At 36.0% G+C, this 15,132-nt stretch overlaps 3 protein-coding genes across 8 annotated transcripts in view; 1 reads left to right on the top strand and 2 right to left on the bottom strand.

The window, feature by feature from the left end:
* Positions 1–2,471, bottom strand: part of Sema1a (semaphorin 1a) — a 295,418-nt gene extending 292,947 nt beyond the window's left edge. For both annotated transcript variants that reach the window (XM_033473001.2, XM_033473000.2), the window contains exon 1: positions 2,162–2,471. The gene's annotated coding sequence lies outside the window, so the exon portion shown is untranslated. The remainder of the gene's footprint in view (positions 1–2,161) is intronic.
* A 652-nt stretch (positions 2,472–3,123) lies between these two features.
* On the bottom strand, positions 3,124–12,662 carry Nedd4 (E3 ubiquitin-protein ligase Nedd4). Of its 5 annotated transcripts, XM_033472627.2 has the most exons (16): positions 12,113–12,662; positions 10,654–10,854; positions 10,339–10,499; positions 9,850–10,012; positions 9,649–9,773; positions 9,449–9,572; positions 8,435–8,584; positions 7,883–7,933; positions 7,533–7,809; positions 7,404–7,462; positions 7,273–7,338; positions 6,959–7,188; positions 6,756–6,877; positions 6,037–6,676; positions 5,791–5,925; positions 3,124–5,622 (listed from the first exon to the last, which is right to left on the bottom strand). In XM_033472627.2, the coding sequence occupies exons 1-15, from the start codon at positions 12,263–12,265 to the stop codon at positions 5,823–5,825; spliced, it is 2,625 nt and encodes an 874-aa protein (XP_033328518.1). In that variant the 5' UTR covers positions 12,266–12,662; the 3' UTR covers positions 3,124–5,622; positions 5,791–5,822. The 5 variants fall into 5 exon arrangements, with proteins under 5 accessions (XP_033328518.1, XP_033328519.1, XP_033328517.1 ...); XM_033472628.2 differs by having other exon boundaries at positions 3,124–5,925; positions 9,850–10,000; XM_033472626.2 differs by having other exon boundaries at positions 3,124–5,925.
* Positions 12,663–12,699: 37 nt separating this feature from the next.
* Positions 12,700–15,030, top strand: LOC117221574 (endoplasmic reticulum-Golgi intermediate compartment protein 2). Its single transcript, XM_033472632.2, has 6 exons — positions 12,700–12,840; positions 13,087–13,336; positions 13,412–13,579; positions 13,669–14,292; positions 14,374–14,634; positions 14,705–15,030. Exons 3-6 carry the CDS (start codon positions 13,477–13,479, stop codon positions 14,896–14,898), a joined length of 1,182 nt encoding a protein of 393 aa, XP_033328523.1. The 5' UTR covers positions 12,700–12,840; positions 13,087–13,336; positions 13,412–13,476; the 3' UTR covers positions 14,899–15,030.
* Positions 15,031–15,132: the final 102 nt, after the last annotated feature.

Raw genomic sequence — 15,132 nt, forward strand, 5'->3', positions numbered from 1 at the left:
GTCGTCAAATCGATGGATAAAATAAAAAGCGCGAAGTTAACGCGTTCTCGGACGACGACATTGCTCGGTATTCGCGGAAAAATCGCGGACTGCTGCTCGAAGCCGAAACGGACGACGTTGCAAACCGGCTCGCCACGGACCACGCTTCGAAACCGATCGTCCGCACGGTTCCCCAGTTATCCGATAGCTCGAACAATTGTGCTTATTTCGTTCGGTATCGCGCTCGGGCCTATGTATCGGGACGACAATGACCGGGATTTACCTTCAGATCGTTCGGATCGATTACAAATATCCTTGGTACAGGAACGTGATACGCGGCACGGATAGGGGTGGCGGGACGACAGGGGAGAAAACGAGAGGCGGCGAGAGGACGCGAGAGGACGCCAGAGGTGGCGGGAGGAGACGAGAGGAAAAGCGAGTTCGACGCACCCCGTGCACGCCGGACGCGTCTATTTTCTGCCGGCGTTTATTGTTTACGGCCACGTTGCGCAAACAAAACGAGGACTGCGTTGCCGGGGGGGTGGCGCGGATTCGATTTCGCGATCGGTAATCGTTATCTCCGTCGATCGATCGGTTCTTACTTCTTCGATCGAATTATACTGCGATCAGGCACCAAAGGTGCCACCGAAGGAGAAGCACCGAAGTAACGAGGACCCTTCCGTGACGTAGCCCGCGCCAATCTATTAGATATCGTCCCGTTAACCCATTAATAGGGGTAGACGAGTCAATTCATCCGTCGTATTTAATCTACCCTCACCTCTCCGCTCTCTCTCTCTCTCTCTCCCCGTTCTCTCTCTCTCTCTCTCTCTCTCTCTCCCCGTTCTCTCTCTCTCTCTCTCTCTCTCTCTCTCCGTTCTCTCTCTCTCTCTCTCTCTCTCTCTCTCTCTCTCTCTCCGTTCTCTCTCTCTCTCTCTCTCTCTCTCTCTCCGCTCTCTCTCTCTCTCTCTCCGCTCTCTCTCTCTCTCTCTCTCTCTCTCTCTCTCTCTCCGTTCTCTCTCCGCTCTCTCTCTCTCTCTCTCTCTCTCTCTCTCTCTCTCCCTCTCTCTCTCTCTCTCTCTCTCTCTCTTTCTCCGTTTACTTCTTCGACCCTTGCGAGGCGACGACACGAGGCGGCCGCGGCTTCATTATGCGACGTAATACAAATAGTTAATAATATTTCCCACCGCGAGTCGAGATGGGCCTGGTATCGTATCGACGGACACCAAGGATTTAAAGGACAAGTTTTGCGCGTTAACAGGTTAAAAGCAGTTGCACCCCCGGTTCGCTTCTCTCGAGAACGCTTTAAAGGGACGGAACTCACGAAACTGTGGTAAACTTTAAATCTTCGCGACCGATTCGCGACCAGTGTCAACGGTCAAGCAGTCGTCGTTTCGAGAATATACGTGTGCCTGTAGTAGCGCGGCCGCAGAAATATTTGATTGCAGCCGTACGTGCCCGAAAATTCAATGCCAACCCGCCTGCGAACGGACACGAATTTAATTGCAGGGTAAACGCGACACGCGAGCTCGCCGGGAGAAATTAGCGAGAGAGAGAGAGAGAGAGAGAGAGAGAGAGAGAGAGAGAGAGAGAGAGAGAGAGCGGGTCGGAGGCGTTTCCATTAGAATTTTCGTGGTTCGACCCCCGTGTCGAATGAATGAAAACTCGGTGGTACGGCCCGTTCCTGCGTTACCCTCGTGCCTCGGCTTGTAAATCACTCGAGATCCGACTGGAAACGAGCCTTATGGAGGACCACGATTGCCTGTATTTTCTGGAAAAATAAGTGCTCTCAAAAACGCTAGTAAAACTACCACCACCGCTGCCGCCGATAATACGTCGGTATCGCGTGTACACGACACAAATATGGTCGAGAGTCGGCGCGTGTAAAAAGACCTCTAACCCCGAGGAGCCACGAGATCGCCGATGGCTTTTCTCCTGGAATATATCGGGGCTGTTCGGAGAACTGGCATCCTCCGTGAAAAATAAGGCGGAATATAGCCGTGCACGGAACGTGAAATTCGGCAGCGCGTACCCGCAAGATATATCGTCGATCGCAGAGGGTAATGAACCCCGCTGCTTTGTGTATCGAATCGCGTTATACGCGGAAAAATGAAAGCAACTCGGCCCGACGAACAGTCGCAACGGAGTACGACGAAGGAGGGAACGAGAAATTGACGATACTCACCGCAATGCAGTGAACTCCGCGGCAGTTTTCCACGTAGGTGGTCGCAGTCGTCGTGTAACGGGGGTTGAACGAGGGCTGGTGTTCGTGACAGGAACCGCATAACCAACAGTCACGTTTCGTATCGGCACATTGAGAACAGTCACTTTCTCCGGCAAGGCACACACGGCTCGGTCTCTGGCGTGCAACGGCTCGTGTTTTCTTTCACGGGGACGCGGGCCGCAGCCAACAAAACGCGGAATTACAGAGAATTTTTCGGGCTCGCCAGGGCCGTCGAATCGATGTGTGATGTTACACTTCCCAGCTGTCTTTTTTGATTCTGCGGATGTGCTCGCGGCCAACGCCATCTGCCGGCGTCCCCGTGAACCGTCCTGCTTCCCTCTCGTATTACCGGGAATATTTGAACGGTCGATGACGATATGCGTCGGGTTCATTGAATCACAGCCGCGTTCGTTCGCGTTTCGATTCCTGGTTGTCTCTTAGAATCCTCGTCGACCGAGTCAATTTTGCACGCGCTTCCAGTTTATTATTTATATATTATATATATATTATTATATATATATAATTATATAAATATATAAATTATTAAATATATATATATATATATAATTATATAAATATATAAATTATTAAATATATATATATATATATATATAATTATATAAATATATATATTATTATATATTATTATTTATATATTCCACTTTATTCGCTTGTTTCTCTTATTTTTGTCCCGCACCGTATATCATCGTGTCGTAAATAATTTCCGTTTCAAAGAACAAATTGTAACAACGCATTTGTCGTCCCAATGACTCGTTCTATTCGAGCTATTCGATAAACATACGAAAATCGATTTTCTTGCATTTCATTTATTTTACTAACGATTCTAGGTCCAGCTTGGTCCAACTCGACCTCGGCCACGCTGTTGCGAAGAAAAGAATTGTTTCAGTAAAATCAAACACCGATACGCTTCGTGATAGAATTTATTTGCATGTATAGTCTCGTTTGCCACAGGCTCGTACAAGAACATTCAATAATTTCGAATTTTTTTTAATCGTAATGTTAGTACTTGGTACTTAAACGTTAAAATGCGAAACTTCGTCGAGTTTGTTTATTAGTAAATAGTTTTAATTGCATAGCAAGTACGCGTTCCTTAAAAATGCCGTCGTCGTTCCTGTAATCGGTATATTACAAGGTTACGCGTGTGTCCTTTATTGTATTTACATAGCGATCGGGTGGAAGTGAATCGTAGCATAATCGAGTCAACGCACACACGTGTTCGTAAGTAGACAAATCCATTGTGTGTACACAAGATTAAATAATCTTACGAGGAAATTAAGTCGTTCTCTCCTTTGAACTTACAACTCCTTTTTTACTTACAAAATCTTGCAAGGTGTTTCAACGAGCGTAATAAATACAATCGCAGGAAATTCGTTAGCCGAGCTAGTAAACGAGATTTAAAACGAACGGTCGATCGGAACTGTATATGGAGATCCGACAACCCGATTAACGAAGGTGACTATAGTTTTGCTTTAATATTAGAAGATAGATTAAAAACCCTTAACGTGCTCGTAAAGACGAATACTATAAGTCTGAGACACTTCTCCGTTTTAGCAGTATTTATCCGTTTACAGATACATGTATGTATGTATGTATGTATATGTACACCATAATAAAACGTGAAATACACGAAATTCGAAGCAACCAGATTTAAGGCCACCAAATTTCTGTTATAATAATAATATTTATTATCTAACAGGACGTATCTGTTTACAATAAAATAAGCTGTACAAACAGGATGGAATGTTTCGTTAGCTTCGAGTGCTAAACACCTTCTAGAATGTTTATTACATTCTTGGAATAGCTATTACGGTATATCCTTGTTAACGTCTCGTTTCCATCCTCGTCGTCCCCTCGCGCATCCGACGCACATACTCCTTTCGTATACCATTCATCCCCCGGCCACGAGATGCTACGGAATACATATGCGGCTGCCAGCAGATACGAAATAGCGTCTCGTCGGGTTACGCGACGCTAACAAGGAAATACTGTATCGTATAAAGTAGGCATTTACAAGGTCACGTTTTTATCGCGGCGTTTTGCAATCAATTAACTTTATGCATCGAATAGAACTTCTGATAACACAATCGAATATATCCTATTTTCTTTTTGTTCACATATTGTCAAAATGTACAAATAGTTCAATTTCATCGATCAAGCAATTTCATATTTATCTTTTCACCTTACTTAATACTATACATATACAATGATCTAATCAAAATTGAATTAGTCACCAGACGTCCTTAGAAGAATGCACAAGAAGAACACTGTCCTATGTCCGAGTCAAATAAATAGTGTAACAGATACGTCTGTCGCGATAAAGAATTTCTACGTTTCCTATCAAATTCCTGTATATTCTCTAAAATTAAACAACGTCTTTTTTTGGTTTTTAAATAAATCGATCGGTCGAAAATACAACAAAATATGTGTAACACACTGACTATAATTCTTCTTGTCATACCTTCTAATAGCATTACGCATTTCTTTTAGAATCTTCTTCTTCTTCTCCCTTTGATTTTTGTCAGCATATTTCTCTTTTATATTGGTACAATGCATTCCCTCGACTCTATTACCGTAATAGAAGATCTACAGAATAATTTCTTAATCAAGTATTCAACTATAGTTTCATGCGAAAGAAAGTAAAATTTTGTTTTTGTGTTATAACTTACAGAAAGAAATATAAGTCTTCTACTGTACATTGTTACAAAACATCGAACAAGACGAACTCAACTTTAATGCGAGAGCTCTTCAGAGTCAACGGCTTGCGTTTTGGACAATGAAAATGTACAGTCGAAGTTCAAAAGTGTTAATACGTTAAAATTTTTTAAAATTACATAACATCATTGTATATAAGCTAAACTCCTAAGTTTTGTTTTTAGAATTTCCTGTCCTTATTATCAGTTTTTTTAAATGCTTTATAATTTTGAATAATATTTAAATTTTTTAAGTTTTCTGAACTTATAGATACTGCCCGCATATTCTCTCATTCGGTAACATCTTTTCGCGCAATCAACAAATCAGAACAAGCAATTATATCGATTATCAGCTTAAAGTTATTTACAATTAATATCAGAATATTATTCTTCTATTATGACAACCAAAATGTTTCCTCAAAAAATCCTTTGAAAGTGTAATAGTCAAAAATAAGCAACTACATTTAAAAAGTGTACAAGTTAATAAACCGTAATTCGTCAATTGCTCAAACAGCATTCGAAATTACTTGTAAACTTTTCTGTTAAATATATTATTACAATTTTTTAAAAGTGCATATTGCATAAGGTTCTTTTGAATTACTGGTAACAGTTATGTAATATTTAAACACACCTTTTCATTGATTTGTCTTAATGATGTAACTAGCAGTCACGAGACACCTAAGTCCTTTGGAGTGCAGAAAAATGTTAATCCTGTTAAATAGTTAATCGTATTAGACAGTATACAGTATACATATACATATATGTATATAGATATATATGCCCATATATGTATATCTATATATATACATATGTATATATATACACATATGTATAAATATATAAACATATGCGCGTGTGTTTGTGTATGTATTATATTACAGAATCATCATAAAAAGGGGGTGTATCTCGTGCTAATCCACTCCAGCAAATCCTTGTGAACCTTCGATTGCTTTTATTAATTTTTCCCTGAGTTGTTGATAACTTTCGTAAGGAGGAAGGTCGATGCGATTAAAGCTAAAAAAAGAATATTCGACATTAGCTAATGGTAACGCTGTTGCACTCTTTTTAGTCTGATTTGACCGAGTTTAACGCAAGAAACAGTTTAATAAAAATTCATGTACTCACCAAGTATGAGCTCTTGGATAGTTCTCCGGTGTACCCCATTTCTCGATTGTGAACAATTGTGGTCCGTTGCTACCATAAATCTCTTTAAAACCGTTCATCGGTACACGCGAAGTGCCGGTAACAAACTGCAAAAGTCTAGAGCGCATTTCGTTGCTAAATGAAAGCACTACCCGCCAGAACCACTGAACGACTATGTGATTAGCATGGTAATCCCCTTTGTACAAAGTATTTTGTTTCCAGTCTTTCACGTCAATGTGCTGAATACCACACATTAGCAACTCCAATTCATGCTCGTCAAATATTTTGACCAATGTCGGTGGAATAAGAGCATTGAATCCCTCCAGAAATGCATTCATCTGTTCCTGAACTCTCGATACGAACCGCCACTGTATAACTAAACTTATATACTCATCTTTGTTTTCATCAGTTAGCGGTATATTAGCACCATCCGGCTTGAGTTCCCTCTGCGAAGTATGTCCAAAACTTTCTTCGTCGACGCAGAATGTGAGTTCCAACTCGCTGGGATCGTTTTCTTTGATCCATAACAGCGAATTATAATACTCGGAATCAACGCTTTCCATGTCTTTTAAATCGATGGGTTTGCCCAACATCATCTTATAAAATGGTCGAATGAAAAAGGCTGTAATCAGACAATTGTTTTCTTAGTATCTTATATTGTATAAAAAGTATTCTATACTTCCATATAATAGGATATTTACCATCTAACAATTTCCCGTGATATACAGCCATACCCGCTATACGGCCGATAAATTTGAAATAATTTAAATGTCCTTCGTTGCATACGCCCGAGAAAGGATTAATTTGTAAAGTATAGTTATCCCTGCAAATATTTTAATTCTAATTAATATAGACCAATACTACTATAAAGATATGTATAGCCTATCGCATAGTGCACACTTACGTAGCAGAATATTCAAACAACCCGTAGTAGGGATTGAACATTTCTTTGGATAACAGGAAAAACCATTCTCGCGCAAGACCTCCATAATCTAGACCAACTTCTCCTTCGAATTCGATCCATAATTTTGTTTTCAATATTTCCACCCTATTAACGAAACTAATTCTACGATAAGAATCTTCTAGGATATTATTCCGGCAAACCTTTATTTCGAATTTACTAGGAACATTGTTCTGAAAGAATAACATGGATTATAGTATGTAGCAAACAGTAATCAACTAGAGTGATCTTTTTACTTTGCATCAGGACATACTTACGGGCTTTATCAGCTGAGACTTGAGATACTGGTATTTTCGTTTGTAATCTCTCGAATATGGGACAGCCTGTAAAAGCAATAAAATGCTTGCTGTCAAAGTTTCATGTCTATAATTACAAATTTTTCACATACCGGACCAGCAATTTGTGGATTCGACATGCGTGGATCCTCCCATTGAGTTGTTCTCGTATCTGAAAGGAAGCAAATTATCTTGTGGTGAAAGCGAACATTTTTAAAACTTTCTATAAAATGTAAACGTACTGTGATCGATGAAAAATATTCTTCCATCTGTGTGTACTCTTTCTTCCCATCCTTCAGGCAGAGGCCCAAGTTGATCCATATCGCTTCTCGGTGTTGTGGATGGTGCAATATGATTAGGAATTGAACTTGGACGCCCAGTTCGGGGATCAATCCACGTTGTTGTCCTCTGATAATGATCGATGAAGAAAACCCTACCATTTGGAGCTGTTTGCATACCCCATCCTGGTGGTAATCCTTCTGCGGTGAAGTCAGGAAGGCTGGGTTTCGGACTTTCAGTCTTTGGAATAAAGTGACAATGTTCACAAATCAATAAATGTATCAATTAATTTGTCAACAATAATCATACTCGCCTGTTCAGACGAACGCCTAGAACCAGCTGGGCTGTCCACGTTATCGTCACTCTGTAAATGTAATATCAAAATATCTCTTCATAAAACGTTACGCTAGTATCCAAGTAAGGATACATCTACACCACAAATGGATTGATTCAATGTTGGCAAGCTAATGTGCAATGTGACGAAGTACATTTTAGATATCTTGAATTTGTTAATACGTTAAGAGCATTCTTCGCAACGAAAGTTGAACTTAACGAAATAATGTTATATACTAATTTAGAAAATGAAAGGTTACAGTTTCGAATGAACATGCACAACAATCACATTTTGATAATAAAAGATAAAAGATAAAATAAATATCAGGTATAAAAGACATCTGTTCTCATACGTAAATGCGTGATTCATAATTAGTAATCTTTACAGTATACAGATGTATAAAACAAATCATAGTGCATTCTGTGGTAAATGCAATTTTTTAATGTGTATTGATTACCATTTGATAGACAAATATATACAAAAAAATATAAACAGAAGCATTGGAAACAGCATGTCTACATGTATGGGTACCTGGTCTTCATATCCACTATGGTAGCCACGTTGATCAACAGAACGTCCAGAGTCTGAAGACGTATCCCCAATAACCCCTCCCCTATGATTCTCATTCTCATAATCTCTTGCTTCCGAATCTTCATCTTCCTCGCGGAGAACTTCACCATCCTTACACACACATGCACAAAATTGCTACATACTGCATGCCAATTATTCTTTTTGTTAGAAATTAATCATGTTGACAAGTTAATTATGCTCATCGGTGTATTTATTGCTAGATAAATGATATTGATTAGTAAACTATGCTTATATATATTTGATTACGGTATTAAGCTATTATGATAGATGCATACTACAGCGTCTGTCAGTCGTTAAACAATGTGAAATGCATTCGTGGTTATTATAAGCTGACCTACAGAAATAAATGATGCAGTTAAATATGATCAATTTTCTGTTTGCATTCCTTTATGATGTTACACAGGAAGTATCCTGTAATACAACCTTAATCTACTTATACATTATTTTACATGTGAGTATAGACAAAAATTCCATCACCAAAGATTTAGATGCCCTATATTTTGTGCGTGTGTGTGTTTCTGTTTACACACATATACCTAACATGATTTAAGAAGTCACATTAAAACCTCTGCTATAATACTTTTTCATGATATGGAGATTTGAAAGCAAAGAGTACTGATTCTTTCACATTATAGTCTACGCAAATGACCGAATAATTGGTAATTATAATTGAGTAAAATATACGACATAAAATAACGTATATAGAACGTATGTGTAAACAGAATTAATATCATACGAAATTAAGATAAAAAAAGTGAATAACACACACTACATTTTCTTATATATTATCAAATTTCCATTTAAATCCATTTGAAATGGAGATTTGATAATATATAGATACTCCTAAAAGTTGTTATGATAAATTTTCTTGCTGCTTTCTTGTTTTTACAGTTCTTTCTTACTTCGAGGCATTAGAATGTTATCCATGGGGTCTACAAAAGCCATCAACATTACCTGATTAATTGAACTTCTGTGTCTGTTTTCATTATCTGCACTAATATGAAAACGTCGTTGAAACTCAGTGACTGCGGTACTGAAATTTCGTTCCACTGCCATATTTCCAGTAGGTGAAGTATTTCTATAATTAGATTTTATGATTTCAAAAACGCATATATTATTAGCTAATCTCCTAACGTATAATATCTATGACATACGATTCCGAAGGTCTTTCCCACTGTGTGAATCTTGCTATATGATTAACATAGTATGTTCGCCCATTCGCATCTTGTCTTTCTTCCCATCCTTGCGGTAAAGGTGCTAGAGGTGTATCGAAAACAACCTAAAAGATATTTTGTATTAAAAGGACGATTATGACTTTCAAAAATAATTAATTCAATATGTAGTGTATACGTAACTGTCTGTGGAGGTCGGTTAGCATTTACCGGTTGTACCATTTCCCACCCTCCTGAGTCAGATGTTGCGTCTTCATTGTCATTCTCTGTCGTTGTTGAATCCGAAATATATGCATGGTATAGATCCAACGTGCCTTTTACTCTCGAACGCTGACTGGAATGATTTCTAGCCATATCCTCGTAAATTATTCATTTTGCATTTGCAAATGAAAGATAAGAAACGAATATTTCAGTGAACCAAATATCAAAATCAGTGAATTGCAACCAACAAATTGAATAAATGATTGAAAGAATTTATTTAAAGCAATACAAATTAATGTGCAAAAAATGAAGAAGCAACGGCAAATAAAAATAAAGATAATGTAATGTAGAATTAGAGTACAGTACCTACTGTTTATGAGCAAATTATATTGAAAAAGAAGCTAAACAAGTAAAATTTACACAAATATTTGAAAATATACAGCTTCAAGCACACATTAAACAGGTACTTACCTACGTGGTCGAAGTAAGTAACGTCTATTAGGAATTGTTTGACCTGCTTGTTCTTTTGGTAAATAATTTAATGGTAATTCTACCCGACCAAGAAAATCATCTCTTGTCAATCTATTTTCATCAAATACTTGTAGTACCAGCTTATGTTCAACAGGTTTCACCTAAAGAATAACAATAATTTGTTATAATCTCATGTATGACACAGCTATACAAGATGATTGTTAACTATCTCAAATATATCAACAATAATTTCATGCATGATTCGCGAGGGAATTACTTTATGTTATTGCCAACATATGTTAACGATAAACTTACTCTAAATATAAATTCCTCTTCCCAAACAGGATTCAAAGTCTTTTTTTTAGTTTTTGTAAGCGCCGAATCCACTGTATGATTGCCATTTACAGTATTTAAATCAACACGTACATAAGGATCGCTTGCACCAAAGATGTCTTTTTTTGCCAGTTGGTGCCCAGCGACCACCTTTAATCTCAGCTTTTTGGTGGTCTCATCTCCCTATAAAAGCATAAAAATTTTAATTTGCTACCATCTTATTTTGGTAAAATTGCAGAATTATTTTATAGAAACTTCCTCATAGTTTATACCATTGAATAATCGTTATCGTGCACCTATTTTAAAGACAGATCATCACGTTAAAAAAACAATCTTCTACTTTGTACGTATATGTATATCAATATAAAGGAGTAAGTATTGACAAACGTGATTCGCATTTTGAAGTAAATAATCATTGAACAGACAACAGCATAGCTTATCCTTGGATACGTAAAACATTTTTCCATATACAGAATGGTATTACTAATCGTAAAATCAATGAATTTCTCAAAGTAAAACACCCTTTCTGAAGTCTATCAATCAAGAATCCAACCTGTACTTGTCAAACTGTCAAAATAGTTACGTACAGGCTCCTCGTCAACACCGGATGGTGGATTATATCCGTAAACATGTTCGTCTGCCATTAACGTTATGTGTAAACAATTTGTTTCGAATCGTCGACTTCTGTTTCCTACAATTTAACGAGGTTCACAGATTCTTATGTGCCATCAAGAAATCTATTTTGTCTTAACCCCTCTCCGTCACTATTGCACGAACGAAACGGATGTGACATACTCGCGCTTAAAGATGGCCGTCTTCCTCCAAAATATTTAAATATCGTGAAACATTCTCATTTTGTTCAACTTTCGTGCAAATCAATTTGATTTGAAGCATAAAAAAATTATGCTCATGTTGTGAAATGACTGTTTCTTTATTTTTCATATATTAGAGAAAACTAAGATCTTCAGAAAGAGGTACAACGTTCTTAAATATCATCGAAAAAAACAGGTTGTTCCTAATGCGCCTGCGATCATCCTTTCCAAATTTGTCTAAATTATTTTCTTTCGTTACTGTACGCGATAAGATCAACAGCCTTGTTGAAACTACAAGAATTTAATTTTTGATGTGAACAGAAACGTCTCGCAACGTTGTCGCAACATGGTACATAATCGTTTGAAATATGTTGAATGTGATTCATATGCTTTGGAGTGCACCTTACTATCAGAACTTCTTGACCAAGGCATTGTCTTGAAATTGACATAGATTTTATGATAGTAATAGTAAAATGATTAAAGTATTTTTTGCGATAAGCATTCTTTTATTCAAGTTGATGAAGAAACAGTTATAGTCAATATGCAGGAATAAGTAATTTTTAAGGGGGTAACCGAAGAAACATTTCACAGTTTTAAACACATATAAAGTAATATATTTCTTTATTTACCATAGGTTCAGGTAGTGAAACTCGATCAGGTCTTACATTAGCTCTTGATGCTAGAGATGCGGGACGATCTTGCGAGTTCCATGTGTAAGATCTTGGCCTTTGAGGAGATGCTTCTACATCAGCATATATCGGGTAGGTCAAAGTTCCCGGCATCTTGAAATCTTAATTTTGTAGTATTTTATGCACATGTAATATTTTACATAAATAAAATTAATATCTTTAACTGATGTTCTGTATCTTCTAATACATTTCGTTGCACGTATTTCTTTAGTAGGTATTTTGTTCTTAAAACACTTTATTTGTATTTATGAACAACACGGCTAAATATATATGATCAAAACGCAATAATTGTCTGTATCACAGTTTCACTGCTCTGCAGAAACTATCTGTTCCAGAAGTTTCAGATAAAATTACTCTTTCCAGATATGAGACACTATAAAAATCTTTACACATGCGTAATCATATGATTCATTAACTTGAATATATTATTTACACTGTTATTTTATAATTAATTATTATACCGTGTCTCTTTTATGTTTAAGCTTCCCAGTATAGCAGTATAGCAATCTGCAATCGACCATAATTGCAAACACATTACTTTCCTTGATGAATATTAAATGTGAAATTCATTCAAGATAAGAAAAGTGCTTTAAATCATTGACGCGATAACGAGATACTTCAACACGAAATTAACTAACACATTGAAAGTGTAACAAATACACACTCAGGTAACTGTTCTATGAACTAGAGTAAGATCAAATAAAAGATATTTACAAAGTCATTAAAATTAAGATAATATGCATGTATATGATCATGATTAAAGATCTACATTGCATATGTATATTTATGAACAATTTCAAATATTATATCTTATTTGATAGTGTGATAAAATTCTACATATATAAGTTTAATATGTAATATCGTATTATTTGTCCTGATAAATTTCAATTAATACATCTGTATTTTTCTTATAGATACAGTGGCTCTTACGATATTATTAAAAACCAATTTTTACAACTTTGTCGAAAAGAATCGCTATTGTTACGATAATGTATATGTATATGATTTATACAGAAAGATACGTTTATTAACATGCGAGTTCGTGACACGTCAGATATGTACATTTAAGCTATTAAAAAGTATACATATACGTATTTCGAATCGTTTAGACAAAAATATATTTGTAAATATGTATATACTGTTATGGTTTAACATAGAATTAAGGTGAGAATAAGAAACATTTTAGACTTTGTGTAATTCTATACATTATACTTATAATTTTTTCTGCATCTGATATAGGTTAACAGGCAACGTTCGAACGTAACCATACCTTCATTGGGTTAGAATTTATATAAATTATAAAAATGTTACGAAGGCGGAAAGTTAACATTAAAACTGTTAAAGAATTGGATGCATTTCCGAAAGTTCTTGAACCATATGTTGATAAAACTGTAGTTGGAGGGACTTGTAAGTTTTCTACTTATACATACATAACTTAATTAATATTTTATTTTTTTACATGTACAACCATAAACTATTGTATATTTGATTTGCAGTTTCAATATTTACAATCTGCATCATTGCTTATTTAATTATAGCAGAAACAAGTTATTACCTTGATAGCAGATTACAATTTAAATTTGAGCCAGACACAGACATCGATGCAAAATTACAAATAAATATTGATATAACAGTTGCAATGCCATGTGGTTATATTGGTGCAGATGTTTTAGATTCTATGAATCAAAATGTGATAGGTCACCAAACGCTGGAAGAGGAAGACACATGGTGGGAATTAACACAAGAACAGAGATCCCATTTTGAAGCTTTAAAGCATATGAATTCATATTTGAGAGAAGAATATCATGCCATACATGAGCTATTATGGAAATCGAATCAAGTTACATTATATAGTGAGATGCCAAAGAGAATGCACGAACCCAGTTATGCACCAAATGCGTGTCGTGTCCATGGCAGTTTAAATGTAAACAAAGTTGCTGGAAATTTTCATATTACACTTGGAAAGTCATTGTCCCTTCCTAGAGGACATATTCACATTTCAGCTTTTATGACTGATAAACATTATAATTTTACTCATAGAATAAATAAATTTTCATTTGGAGGGCCCAGTCCTGGTATTGTTCACCCATTAGAGGGAGATGAAAAAATTGCAGATGATAGTAAGTTGTTGTTGTTGTTACAACATCTGAAATATAAATTTTATAATAAACATGTTTATTCAACGTGAAACTTCCTTTTAGTTATGATTTTGTATCAGTATTTTGTGGAAGTAGTTCCCACTGACATACAAACTTTATTAAGTACATCTAAAACGTATCAATATAGTGTGAAAGATCATCAAAGACCAATTGATCACCAGAAAGGATCTCATGGAATTCCAGGAATCTTCTTTAAATATGACATGAGTGCACTTAAAATAAAAGTCACTCAACAACGTGATACAATATGTCAATTTTTAGTAAAATTATGTGCTACAATTGGAGGCATTTTTGTAACAAGTGGTAAATACTCCCCTCTTTATATTTTAGAGAAGAGTATTAATAATATTTGTAATACAATCATTTTTTATAGGATTGATGAAGAATATTGTACAGAGCTTCTGGTACATTGTATATTGTAAGTTTCTGTCTCCTAAGGAAGATAAAAATAATAAAAAATATCCGAATTCCAGTGGACAAAATCATAGAGTGACTGGAACAATAAATCTACTGAATGTTTCAGCACCCGAATGTGTAAATATAACGCTTAAGCCACAACCAATCTAATTTTTTACAATTTTTTAGGTATATTACAAAGCGCTATTAAAATCTTAATAATACGAAGTGAAAATTGCCATGAATAGTACATTTGTAATCATCTTGTACAGATTAATGAAAATAATAATAACTTTGTACTCATGCGTTGTTTCTTTGTTTCTTTATAAAGCTGTTTTTGCTAGGAATATATTATAATTTTTTATTGCAAATTCTATAATATATAACATGTTAATTGAAGGATTT

Source organism: Megalopta genalis, chromosome 7 (assembly GCF_051020955.1).
Source record: "Megalopta genalis isolate 19385.01 chromosome 7, iyMegGena1_principal, whole genome shotgun sequence".
Taxonomy (NCBI): Eukaryota; Metazoa; Arthropoda; class Insecta; order Hymenoptera; family Halictidae; genus Megalopta; species Megalopta genalis.